Source organism: Seriola lalandi, unplaced genomic scaffold (assembly GCF_002814215.2).
Source record: "Seriola lalandi dorsalis isolate HSWRI2012SDOR001 ecotype SW California unplaced genomic scaffold, Sedor1 jcf7180002054968, whole genome shotgun sequence".
NCBI lineage: Eukaryota > Metazoa > Chordata > Actinopteri > Carangiformes > Carangidae > Seriola > Seriola lalandi.
Genome location: NW_019525519.1, coordinates 37,199 through 50,423, shown reverse-complemented (window position 1 = coordinate 50,423; position 13,225 = coordinate 37,199). Strand labels below are relative to the sequence as shown.

The 13,225-nt window shown below is 40.0% G+C and overlaps 1 protein-coding gene across 1 annotated transcript in view; it reads right to left on the bottom strand.

Moving 5' to 3' along the window:
• prtga (protogenin homolog a (Gallus gallus)) overlaps nucleotides 1-13,225 on the bottom strand; it is a 31,249-nt gene that overhangs the window by 17,598 nt on the left and 426 nt on the right. The window contains exons 2-7 of the mRNA XM_023395754.2: nucleotides 11,743-12,045; nucleotides 3,470-3,614; nucleotides 3,151-3,284; nucleotides 2,577-2,873; nucleotides 2,320-2,479; nucleotides 1,684-1,931 (exon numbers count right to left, since the gene is read on the bottom strand). Of these exons, the coding sequence (XP_023251522.1) occupies nucleotides 1,684-1,931; nucleotides 2,320-2,479; nucleotides 2,577-2,873; nucleotides 3,151-3,284; nucleotides 3,470-3,614; nucleotides 11,743-12,045 (1,287 nt within the window). The remainder of the gene's footprint in view (nucleotides 1-1,683; nucleotides 1,932-2,319; nucleotides 2,480-2,576; nucleotides 2,874-3,150; nucleotides 3,285-3,469; nucleotides 3,615-11,742; nucleotides 12,046-13,225) is intronic.

The following is a 13,225-nucleotide window of genomic DNA, read 5'->3' as shown; positions in this document are numbered from 1 at the left end:
TAAAACAATTTTTTGTATTTGAATTTTAAGTTGACAACATATTTCAGCAACATTTCAGGTTTTGTAATGTAAAAACATAACCGGGGATCACATAATCCTACCCATTATGCAGTCAACAAGAAACGTGTAAAAATCTGGCAAAGGCTTATGTTGTTGCTATATAGCACACCTTTTAGTCTCCGTGTTTTCATAAATGAATAAGTGCACAGTCTTACAGTTTGTGTCCATTCTTATCACGTTAATAACAAAATAAGACAATGGTCCATATACTTTATCTTATTCTGAAACACAGCCATTTGGTGAAACAAACTGGCATTCATCTCAATGTCACACAAAAGACGTTTTTGTACCCCGAGGAGGAAAAAAACTACCTGGTGTGATTTTTGACCTGGTAAACAAGGTACTTGAAAGTAAACAAAAAAGCATTCTCCACAGTCTGAATGCGTCAGTAAGCCTCCCTCAAAAGTCTAACAAAGTCTACGTTCCTGTCTAATTCACAATCTCCCACTGCCCTCACACAATGCACTCTTTTGGACACTCCATCACACAGACTAATTAGTTCTTCCTTTCGTTAGAGCCTCCATTTAGTGCCAAGCCTCTCTGTCTGCAACCTCAGGTGCAGAGCTGACAGTGTGATACTCTGTCAATGTCAATGAACAGCCAAGGAGATTGTGTCACTAAATCTAAATCAAGTGCAGAAAATCCTTGAGAGATTCGAGTTATTCAAGAATAAAACAGAGAGAATTTGTACAGCTTGTTCCTTTTATTTTGAGCTCCTTATCCCCAACAAAATCCAGCAGGTGTTTCTTTTTTACTAGGTGAATTCTGTATGTCCCACCCCCCCAATGGAAGTCAGTGGCATTATAATTAAGTGCAGTGCTTGAATGAACAAGCTCAAGTTTTTTCTGAAATGTTGTATTGTTTGAATGTGACTCTTCTCTCTCAGCAGCAAGAGTTCCCAGGAAAGCTGAAAGGCTTCCAGGCTTTTCTGCTGCCACACTGCAACCGTTGTGCTTTTTGTGAATAGTTCTGTCTGCATCCTGCATTTTATCAACCAAAAGGAAAGGACCCTGCATCTTGAAACTCCAGGGCTATGGTCTATAGATGACTAACTCCCGTTTGTCCAGAAAAAGCCGTTGTTCTACTTCATTTAGGAGGAGTGCTCCATTTTTTTTTTTACCTTTGCCCACCAACATAGCATTGACAACACATGATTAGCTCTGACATTATACTTTGTAGACAGGAAGAGGCAACATTTTAGTTCCTGAATTGCTGTTGCTTGAGGCTATAAAGATCATGAAAATAAAATGTCTTAATGTATTAAGTTTTACAAAATTTGTAAAGAATTCTTCTGTACACCCAAGAGAGTATTCATGTTTTCTTTTTGTCTTTTAAAGATAAGGAAACTCCTTTCCCTTGAAGGGTTTCTTTGTTGTGAAAGCCAGTTTTGAATTTTGTTCCATTTGTTGTTTCAAACCTTGCTCTTACATAATACTATAGCACGTTAGAAGTACGAGCCAAGACATGACATCTGTAAAAGGCAAAATCTAAAATCCTGAACTGCCATTTCCTGAAGCTGTAAAGATCAAAACATTAAATGTCTTAATGTATGACCAGTTTCCTTGCTCCCTTTTTGTCCTTGTGGTGCAAAAATGCTTCCTTGTTTGTTTACAGATGACTCACCTTCAGCCTTCATGTAGTGCACTGAGTAAGCAATAACTTTATCTGAGTTATACAGAGGCCTCTCCCAGGCCAGGAGGATGGCAGAGCTCGACACTGTGTCAGCTTGGATATTCCTGGGTGCACTTGGCCGGTCCTCCGACATCACCACAATGAGCCTCGCCATGGATATGACTGATCCTTGCTCGTTCTCTGCCTGGCACTGATAGATGGCATCGTCCTCAGGGATGATCTGGTTGATCACCAGTTTGCTGAATGACACGCATAAACACAGATGATTAGTATGTATGCAGATGGCATCATCCTGAGGCTCCTGTGTAGTCATTCTATAATCAACTTTAGCAAGCAATGGAAGTTGAAAAGGGAACACATTATAAGGAAACCAACTAAACCCCCATTTGCACTGCTTTAAATTATTCAGTTTCCTTTTACTATAGGGAAAGTAGTGAATTATTTATTCAGATTGTTTACAATTGGTCAACAATGACTGTTAAATAAGTGCCTCAATAGTGTCTCATGCTTAAAGGAGTTAGAGTTCCTGTTCATTATCTCTGTGCATACAAAGCAAATACATTTGACGTCTCAAAAAAGGAATTTATTTGATCACAGGATTCATCCTTTAAATGGAGAGAGAAATACCTGTTGTACATCTTGATTCGACCATTGGAGTGAACTTTCTCTCCGTTCTTGAGCCAAGTGATTTGAGGTGTTGGAACTCCTTCAGCTTGGCACACAAAGCGGGCAGTGCCAGCACGGGGACGCGTCAGGCTTTCTGGCCACTCAACCAAGGACGGTGGTGCTTTGGAAGAACAACATCAGTGAGAAATATATACATATATGAAACTTTTGAATTATCAATTATCAAAGCCAAACTTCTGTATACTGAATATCTCTACCTAAAACAGTGACATTGGCTGTGGCAACAGTGTAGTTTCGTGTGCCAGGAGTGGTGGCTCTGCACATATAGACTCCTCCATGCTGAGGCTTGATGTCTGTGATAATGAGGTTGCCATTTCCCAACACTTTGGTGTTGTAAACATCAATGGACTTGCTGTCCGCTCGGCTCCAGGAGATGATGGGTCGGGGTTTGCCTGTGGCCATGCACTCCAGGATGGCACTCTGGTGCAGTGACACTGAAATGTTCTGTGGCCCAGCGATGATGCGTGGCCTCTGGGGAAGCTGGGGGCTGGGAGCTGCAGAGAGAGAGAAAGACAGGGAGGAAAGAGGAACAGCTTTAGTGCATATGGTTTTGTAGATTCAACGTGATCTTTATTGTAATATTGCAGTAATTGTTTTAATATGGTTATACCTAAATTCTGGACACAACACTCATCCCATCACATATTCCCTTTGCCTAGATTTAGGTAATCGTATTCAGGAAACACAGATTCTCCTTTGTGATAGACTACCAAACTGTCTACTGATGCTCTTTATAGAATACATTTATCAAAAGAGAGCTAGGTGTCATACCTGGGGTGACAGTGAGGGTGGCCTCCGTGCTTCGGCGGCGACTGGCAATGTTGGTAGCGATGCATCGGTAATTTCCAGCATCTGCCCGCTGCACTCCATGTATCTGAAGGACACCACTGGGCAGGACTGTGATTCTGGATGATAGATGCAGCCTTTATCACTTACAATATTGAGCTATTACACATCAAATATGACTAATAATGGCTAAGAGTGGTTACAGAATTTTTTTTCATGTCCGGCTTTGAAAAAAATCTGCTGAAGAGTAAGGATATAAAAAATGAATACCGTGAAGTTAAAATGAAAACGACAGAGTGCATACCTTTCAGTGGCAAGGGGTAAAGTGACTCGATTGAGCTCCCAAGTGATTATGGGAGGAGGGTGGGCACTGATTTTGCAGGAAAACCTGGCGACTGAACCTTCAGTTACCAATATGGATGTTGGCTGGATTGCAAAAGAGTAGATACCTGCAGCAAAACAGAACAACAAAACAGACCATTTAAATTAAAGAATTCTTATGTATGCAGAAATGTTTGACAAACTGTAATACATTTGTAAAAAGCCTTTTCTTTATCTAGTAGTGTGGCGCTATACTGTCTCCCAATAAATCCCAATAAACAGATGTAGAACTGACACAATTAGTCAATTCATTGATTATTTGGTTGGCTGAATAGTTGTTGGCAAGTATTTAGATAAGTGATTAATCGCTTCAGTCATTACTCAAGCAAAAATGTCAAACATTTGTTGGTTACAGCTTCTCAATTGTGAGAATTTACTCCCTGCCTATTTGGATTTGACTTTTGGTCAGACAAAATAAGTCATTTAAAAACTTGGGCTCTGTGTGATTGTATTAGGCTTTTATTTATAGATTAAATGATTAATCAATTAATAAAACTAATTAACATGTTAACACCTTTTCAACACCATACTGAGGTTGAACATTTGTCAAAAGCCAATAAGGGGAGTATTGGCCCAGTTATACAGCTTCTACTAACACATTAAGTTTGTAGGTAATTCTTCCCCACAACCAAGGGAGTATTCATGTTTTTATCCCTAACATGTTGTTTTTTAAAGATAATGTCAAAGGAAACTCCTTTGCCTTGAGGTGTTTCTTTGTTGGGGAAGCCGGTGTTGTATTTCGCTCCATTTGTTGTCTCAAACCATGCTTTAACATAATACTACAGCATTTTCATGGCATGAAGTCCAAGCCAACAATGAAATCAGTAAGAAGCTCTACCAAACTGCCCACAAAGTCAGGTTTAGGAAGAAGCTCTTAAATCAGCAAGAAATATAATTAAGGATTCGAATCATTATCAATATAAAGATAGATTTTTTCAAAAAAAAAAAATATTGATATAAAATCTCTTTTTACAGATGCTATTTCTGAATTGCCGCCCCCCCCTTTCCAAACATATTGATCTATTTCAAACATCCATTCATCTCAGTCAGATCCAGTGGACGTCAGAAAACAGAGATCCCTATTACCTAAAGCTACAGACCTACTGAGTGTTGCAGGAAGGTGATGATTGGAGTGGAACAGCTACATCCTGCGTGGATAGGGAAACGGAGCTGTTGTCAGCCACCAGCTGAGCAGCAAGCAAATGAGGCCCGACGTGAATTACAATAAAGTCTTTTATAGTGAACCAAACAGTCAACAGAAGTGTATGCATTTTATAATGATTTAAGTTGTTTTAGCCCTTTTTGTGAATAAATGCCCCTTTGACAGTGGTTCCTCTTGGGCCATAAAAGTCCTAAAAGCCATTAAGGTCACACACCACTGTCCCATCCCCCTCTGTGCTAAAAAAGCTGCAGAAGCCTGAGATCAATCATTTGTTAAAAGAAATCAATTGCATTGCAGTTCTGATAGAGAGCAAATACTGACAGCACCAAAAAAAAAAAAAAAAACACTGAGAATCACAGCATGCTAACATAAAATTCATTACCACAAATACATCAAATCATCCAGGAACAGATATGGACAAATCAATAGAAAAAATAAAGTTTGTTGATAACTTTGTATTTGACCAAATTATTTCTAATTTCAGAAGGCCTGTTTCAAGATGCCGGCTTTCAGGATGAAACTATCACCTCTTAAGTAATGGATAAACAAACAAACTGTGATGCTCTTTAGCCTCTGTGCTCACAGCCAGAGTTTCCTCTGCTGCAGTGAGTCATCAGCACTCAAAGAAGAAACAGAAAGGAGCAGGAAGCATGGTATCAAATTAACACTACTGTACGTCTGTAGCAAAAACATCAAAAACAATCCAAAATGCTTCTGTTCTGCTTCAATCTTTTAAATATGCTGTATGCAACCAACAAATAGAGACATATATGTGGAACACTTCAGTGTGGATAAAAGAAAACCTAACTGACTATTTCCTGAGCAATTCAACATGAAACAAACATAAACTTTGTCTATAACTTGCACATTGCCAACTCTAAATCTTTGCACTGAATTGGATATGAACATCCTTATCCGCATATTTTTCCACAGAGAAATTCAACACGATGCCGTGGTAACCTTTGCTTCCGAGAAAATCCCTGTCATAAATACACAGGAGTGTCTATCAGGGCCATTATGGATGACTGTGTGTAGACAATGTTGCCAGGTGTTCTGGTGTGAAACAGCAGTAGAGCTCTGACTGACATTCAGTGAATTATGACTTTTATTACTTTTTCTCCAAAGTATTAGGGGGAATCCTGTCTATGTGTTTAATATTGTTCTTGTTGGACAAACTGTTGTTATGATCAGATCTTTTCACCATGGTCACATTCAATCAAATTTACTCTGAGCAGTTAGCACTCTTAGCTCCACTGTGGGTGTTTGATGTGAAGACAGAAGTGAACAAGGCCCCTCCCCCTCCCCATTTTAACGCAGACTTTTACAAAAATGCCATTAGTGTCCTGAAGTGATATGACTGCAGGGCATGAGAGATGTGCTTCACTGATCCTCTGCCTCCCTACTTTGCCTTTCCATTCAGTCAAATGATGCTGGATTGACAAACAGCAGGATAATCATTGATTATTGATAAACTACTAAGACAAGGTGGAAAATCTATAACTGCAAGGGTTTGTCGGGCATTGGACAGAGCACTCCCAATTGGAAAATGGGAGGCTGACCTTCTGCTTTGTGCGATGATGTTTGCCGAGGAGCATCTAATGTGCAGCTGAAATAATCAAAGCAAACACATCAAGCTCTTTGTGATTCACTTTAATTATATGTATTTACTCATTTGGCCATCTATTCTGTGTGTTAGTAAAGGAAAATCTTTTTAACTTTCACAGAGAGTATGTGTTTTCCAATTCCTTTACTATATCAAAATATATAAGTATGAAACCCTTGGTCTTGTTTGTCACAGCCTTTTTCGCAAACTCAGACTTAGAGTAAATACCTCTGCCTATTCCCCAAAAGCATGAAGAAACAGTTCTGACCATCTGCCCTTCCCAGCAATCTAACCTCTGACCTCTGACCTCCACAAATCCTGGCTAGCACCCAACTCAGGCAGAGCCGTGCATGGCCACACAAAATGAGCACTGCTGTTCCGCAAACTGCCTAACAATCTCTCACATCACTCTCCAGCTGCGAAAGTTTTTAAATGCTGTTTTGTAATAATATCCTTTTCTGCTGTATCAATGACATCTGCCAGTAGCTGCTACTACAACAAATACAACAACACATGTAGTCCAGCTGCTGCAAGACATTACACCACAGCTAAAATATTACGATGAATTTAAAAGCTGCCTCAGCACAGGAGTCTTTTTTCTCTTTTAAAATCAGCGTAAGTTTAATACGCAAAAGTTGTGCCGTGTTGAATCACAATGTTAAAACTAACTGCATGCCTGACTTAAAGTAAGAGGATTGTCCAGAGTTCCAAATTCAAAGTTGGAGATACAAACATGAGCCTGTCCATATGCCGTCTTGGTTTATTACAGTATGTTCTCCCTATGGTCCAAACTGAACCTGAAAAGCAAAACTGAGTTTTCTTCCCTTCAGCTTGCAACAGATGGGCTGCTGAAGCCAGCACCTCAACAAACTGAAGGTCAGTGGACAGGTCAGGCCCAAACAAAGGTTCCCTTACACATACCAGGAATTAGTTCAGCCCTCTCTCCTCTGGTTACTGTGATCAGTTTCTCAGCCAGAGCACCTATATATACCTATATGTTTTTTTCCATTTTAAACTTAAAAAGGGATATTAAAAAGACCTCCAACAATCTTTTTTTGTTTTTGTTTGGTCTTCTTAATTGTGACAACACTTTTCCTGCTTTCAATTTAAAAAATAACATCAAACACAGACATACCTGTCATAGTGGTTTTCACCAAAGCACATCTTACACGTCTCAACAATATGCACTTTCTATATCATAATTAAAATGTGTAGTTCTTATTCAGGTAAGGGAACGTGCTGTGTCAGATACAATCTCAGTGACCCTGAAGTGCTGGAACAGGATATTTTTATGAAACTGTAGGTGCTTTCTTGCGAAATCCAAATGTAGGGTATTATTCTGGAATAATACAAATTATTTTCCACTGAAGATGAATAATTAAAAAAAAAAAACCCACTTCCAAAGTCCTTATTCAAATTTCTAATGAGCAGAAAAGTTGTCATCAATGTTGCCAACTATATTCACCTCGACATAGCTTCAACATTGTGGATGACAGAAGCAGTTTGTGTTCAGCTCCTCAGCTATGTGGATGGCAATGATGCCCCCCAACCATCCCCAGCCCAACCCACCCCCCAGGCTCCCATCTTTTAGGGGAGACATTAAAATTGATCATCCTCTCCTGATCCTTCAGGCAGAATGTTAAATTGATGGCCTTCAGCATGAGGAGGTCCATGAAAAACCTTCACTGACTTACTGAAACAAGCCTCTCAAGTTTTACATGTGCCCCTCTCATGGGTCCTATTCCTGTGAACTAGAGTGCCCTGCAAGTAATATCCAAATAAGTTTATTTTACATTTATTCATTCCACAACTCCAACTGAAAGACACCGCTATTCAATTGAGTGATGAGTCCTTTAAAACGTTAAATGACCCCACTGAAGGCTCTGGAAAAATAATAAATAAGGGCTGATAAGCAAGAAGGAGAAGAATGCAAAGCTGAAAGAGCCCAAAAATCAATCACTAGCTGGTTGGCAGATGTGCTGCTTCTCCACACATGCTGCAAGGATAGTCAAGTGACCAATGGCCAGGCTAAACAAAGAACTATTCCCATGAGCGGCGTGACCTCTCAAAGCACTGACATGGTGGTGGGGGAGTGGTGTTGGAAGGAGCATTCATCCCCTCCTCCAATCTCTTATCTCTGCTACAAAGTTTTCCAATCATTCATCAGCAACCCTCCACTCACCACAGACAGTGGCTTCATTGTCTTTAATCTCCAGGTCAGAACATGGAGTTAAAGAAGTCAATCTGTAAATAACACTTTTATCCTTTGTTGTTAGTATATTAGAAAAATAAGTTGATGCCAGATAAATAAAACTTTAATTTAAATTAAATTTGTGTTAATACGCCAAATTAAACAGAGAAAGATGTTCATGAAAACAAAAGTAGAACCGCTGATGACTGTTGTGGCAACTGATAAAACTAGACTGTCTCACTGCCCTCCATCTATTGAACAATCTAAAGAAACCTTTGACCTCTAGGCCTGCCGTTCAGGGGAACCATGGTAACCTTTCGTGTCCAGCAGAGGAGAAAAACAAGACTCCAGGCTTTGAGCTGTCTCACTAAACGCACAGTATGTAACTTCTGCCACTAGGGGTGTTTCAATCAAAACAATAAATAAAGATGGCATGTGGTGATGCTGTGAAGTAACCTGGGATCATGGGAGTTGTTATCTTCACCACCATTGCCATCAGCTTCTCCCAATTTGGATTCCTTCAGTGTTGTTCAGGAGTTTTTAACTGGGAGCCGATTTATCCAGAGGTCTCTTCCTCTCCAAATCAAACAGACTCGGTGAGCATAACCAGTAAAAGCCCAGAATAAACCAGTTTCACATTAAAAGTCAGTGTTTCTTCGAAACTATGCGGCGGACACAGGATGACAGGAAAGGGCTGGGAGCTGAGACTGTTAACCTTCGTTTCGATTGTTTCTCTGATAACTTATGATCCAGACGTTCAGGAGGTTTTTACCAGCAGCCGGATTATTCGCAGTTAAGATAAACTTTTTAATTGAACTGCAACAGCTCTTTCAAATATCTTTTTTTAACCTATCAACATGTCTGACACTATCCTGACTGCAATGCTGACATCTCTGAGAAATTCTCACCACCTAATTCACAAATTTACACCAACTTGTGGGCGACAATTGGACCATACCTGTGAAAGTTCTTAATAAATCTGACATTTTCCTCTGTTTTCATGCCTCATGTACGTGTGGTCACATGATGCAAGGAGAAAAAAATAAGAGCCAACTCAGGAGGCAATCTCTCTACTGAAATCCTCATCAATCTCAAGTCTATTGACAAAAGTCACATGATGAGGCTCATGTGTCACATACCTTTTCATCAGGGCTAAATCCCCTCTCAACTTTGCGCTTTAGCAACCTACTGTTTCAGGTTACCCTCCATCACCATCACATTCCTCAAAGAAGAACTAGGAGGTCCACAGCTTCAACATATGAGCATAGGGTCGAAAAGCTCACAAGTGGTACGATTCTTTCACTTCAGGTATAAAACATGCTTCAATCATTACCTTTACTCACATCTTATGAAGAACTAAGCTATATGGAAGGAAGTGGTGCCATAGCTGATGAGAGGTATCTCTCTATGGCCCGGGAAAGGAGGTACTGGGGCCTGACAGAAGACCTCAGGACACAGTGACAGTGAATATGTTCATAATAAACTCAATTTCATGTACAGTCTTTCTCCACTTAAAAACTTAAAATAGATGACACACTCATTGCCAACATCTCTGAGCAGACCTTTGATGCAACAGGCAGGTCATACAAGAGAATCATGCTGTTTCATGACGACTGCAACCCTGAGATTTCAGTCGAAATGTAAACTTGGAATCAACCTCTGTTCTTTAACTTTTACAATTAATGTAATTAGCCTTGCTGTGGTCAACAGGTCCAGCTGTTTCGTCCACTGACACCAGGGCAAATAACGGCCACCAAAGAAACCCTTTTCTTACATAGCACTGGGGGGTAATGTGGACAAAAACGGTTAGAGTGAAAAGCTTTTCACTCTTTCACCAGAGTAGTGAGGCAGAAAACAATTATGTGCAAAGCCTCCAGCCCCTACTGACCTGGTAAGGCCTGCAATAAAGTTTGGTCATTCAGACTCTCAGGGCAAGGCAGTGGTACTGGGAAACGACAATTCACATTTGTGTGTGTGCACGTATGTGTGTGTGCACACCACTCGCAACAACCCCCACTGCTACCTCTGTGTCCTTCAACTGAGCATTTCTCAGGTATGTGCAAATTTTATGAGCTTCCAGATAGACCCTAAAGCATGTCTAAGTGCCATTTTAAAACAGACTAGTAAAGCTTACAGGCAGCCTTTATCACCTCTTAACTTCTATAAAGCAGGTAAACTACTCAATTAATTAATAAAACTACATATACTTTTAAGTACCAGAAAATATTTGAGTTACGACTGGGATGTCTACCAGAGTGAATCACATGCAGGTACAACTTCAAGAAAATCAACAGTTGTTATGTAACTCACACTAACTGCACTCAATTTGTCCATAAAGTTTAATTAACCCAACGTTCATTAATAGATTTTTCAAAAGTTTACGTAAAGCAAATCATCTAAGTTAATCTTCAGAGTGTCAACAGTTACACATTTCAACAACTACTTGGATCTTCTCAACATCAGCATCACACTGCCGGAGGAATGGACTTTAAAGTAAAACAATCTTCCACCATGGAAGTAAATTGAAACAAGGATTATAAACCCTGGACAAGCAAAACAGCTAATTTCTTCCTCATTAAAATGAATGTGTGTGTAAAATTAAATTTCAAAATTTTGCTTGGAATGTTAAAAATGCATGTTTTAGTACAGATGGGAATACATTGCATGCATGTTAAAAGGGTTAACATACATTCTGAAAAAGTGTTCACAACAAGATGCATGACCTGTGGGGTAGGAGGAGGGGATATAATGACCCAAAAGACTAACACTGCCTGAAGCTTCTCTACTCCCCCTTTAAAATACGAGGCCAACTCCGCAGTGCTGGAGGAGAAAGCATTCCAAAAGAACAATTCCTCAAGCGATCAGGGTGCAATAACATGAAAGCCATGGCCTGTGAATAGGGGTCATCTGCTCTTTAGCATTGCAGAGCCGGTATCCTGGACAGCTCCTAACCTTTCAAATCTCCTGCTCCTTCATTAACACACCAATGGGCATATTCCCCTTCCAAACAGTATTTCTTTTGGGCTCCAACTTTGAAGACTTTGTCCCTCTTCCTGCTAACACTTCCAAAGCTGCCCTGAATGCAACACTGAGCAGCAAAAAAAGGCAAATACATAAAATGAACAGTGATGTTTATATGTTTAAATCTCTTTGCATGACTCATGCATTCATGCAACACTACAGAGATTTAACTTCTTCCACACTATACCGTTTCCAATGTGATTCCAGCATGATACTCACTTGCGATTGTAAGACGGGCTTTCTGGCTCAGGATTGTTCCATACTTGTTCTGAGCGAGGCACTGATAGAACCCTTCATCTGATTTGTCTCCTCTTCTGCTCTCCACTTCGGAAATATAAAGGGAGCCATTGGAGAGCAGGTACACCCGTTCATTCTCCACCACTTTCACTCCATTCTTGAGCCATCTGACATCAATGGGTGCCTCTCCATGCGCCTGACAGTCCAAAATAACAGCTTCTTTTCGCATGACAGTGACATCACGGGGCTCCTTGATGAAAAATAACTCACTAAAGCATAAAACACCTGCAGAAAGAGAGGGGAAAACAGATAGAGGAGCACATGAGAAATGAAGGTGGTTATCCGTATGGGGGCCCCTCTGTCAGGGCAGAGGAGCAGGGCACTGCCAGGAGTTCAATAAAGAGTTTAAAGCATTTACTTACACTTACACTGCATGCTTTTCTGAAAATTACACATATTGGAGGCTGTAGCTCAATATCCTGTGGGTGGATATTATCAGTTTTCACAGTGTCAGATGGATACAAGTGTGACACGGATTAAAGCTTCCTACTAAAGTGAAGTATCACATTTGAGAGGCTTGGAGGTGTGCCAGCAGGTCTACTGTCCTGTACAGTAATCACACTGTAGTTTTATAAAGTCTTTCTGCTCCACTTTAATCCAATTACTTATGGCTCATAAAGTCACTAGCTCAAGGTGAAACAGTTGATCCTATTAGTCCCTGTAGTCTACAGAGAAACCTATTACCCAACTCTCAGCATGAACTCTACAATGTGACCTCTGAGGACTGATTGGAGAGTGTGTCCTTCCTAAAAGGCTATAATGTAATATATCACAACATAACATGTTGCAGGTTCTTCACTTCTACTTCTACTTCTACTAAGCCATTACATTACAACCTGCAACTATGCAAATATTTTCATCTTACAACAAGGATTTTCTCACAGATCAAAGGAGGGGGGCATGCATGAAGCCTGCATCTTTCCTGAGTCATTTATCTCCTAAATCAGCTATATGTTTGATATATGTATTGATTTTGTATTGGTAATGCATTAGATTGTTTTCGTTGGACAGACACGCTGCTGTAATTGTATGAATCTGGTTAGAAGATCACCAAATCAAACTGTAGCAAAATACTTTACCCTCTTTACTCACCTTGCTCTTGCCTGATCTGCTCTAACTACTCACTTCAAACATCAATATGACCTTTATCAAAAAATACCTCACTAGCAGCACTTTTACTATCTCTTTATATTTAGTTGTAGGTTAGAACAGTATTGCACTTAAATGGTTGGCCATAAAGTTAACAAAGATCTTTTAATAGAGTTAGAGTTGGTTAAACTGAAGAATGAAAAGAGGTGAGTGAAACATTAGAACCGTTAACTGACTTTTATATACAACGGCTGACGGTTGAGGCTGTTTCTAAGAGGACTGACGGTTGAATTAGCGAAAACAGGACAGTTACCCG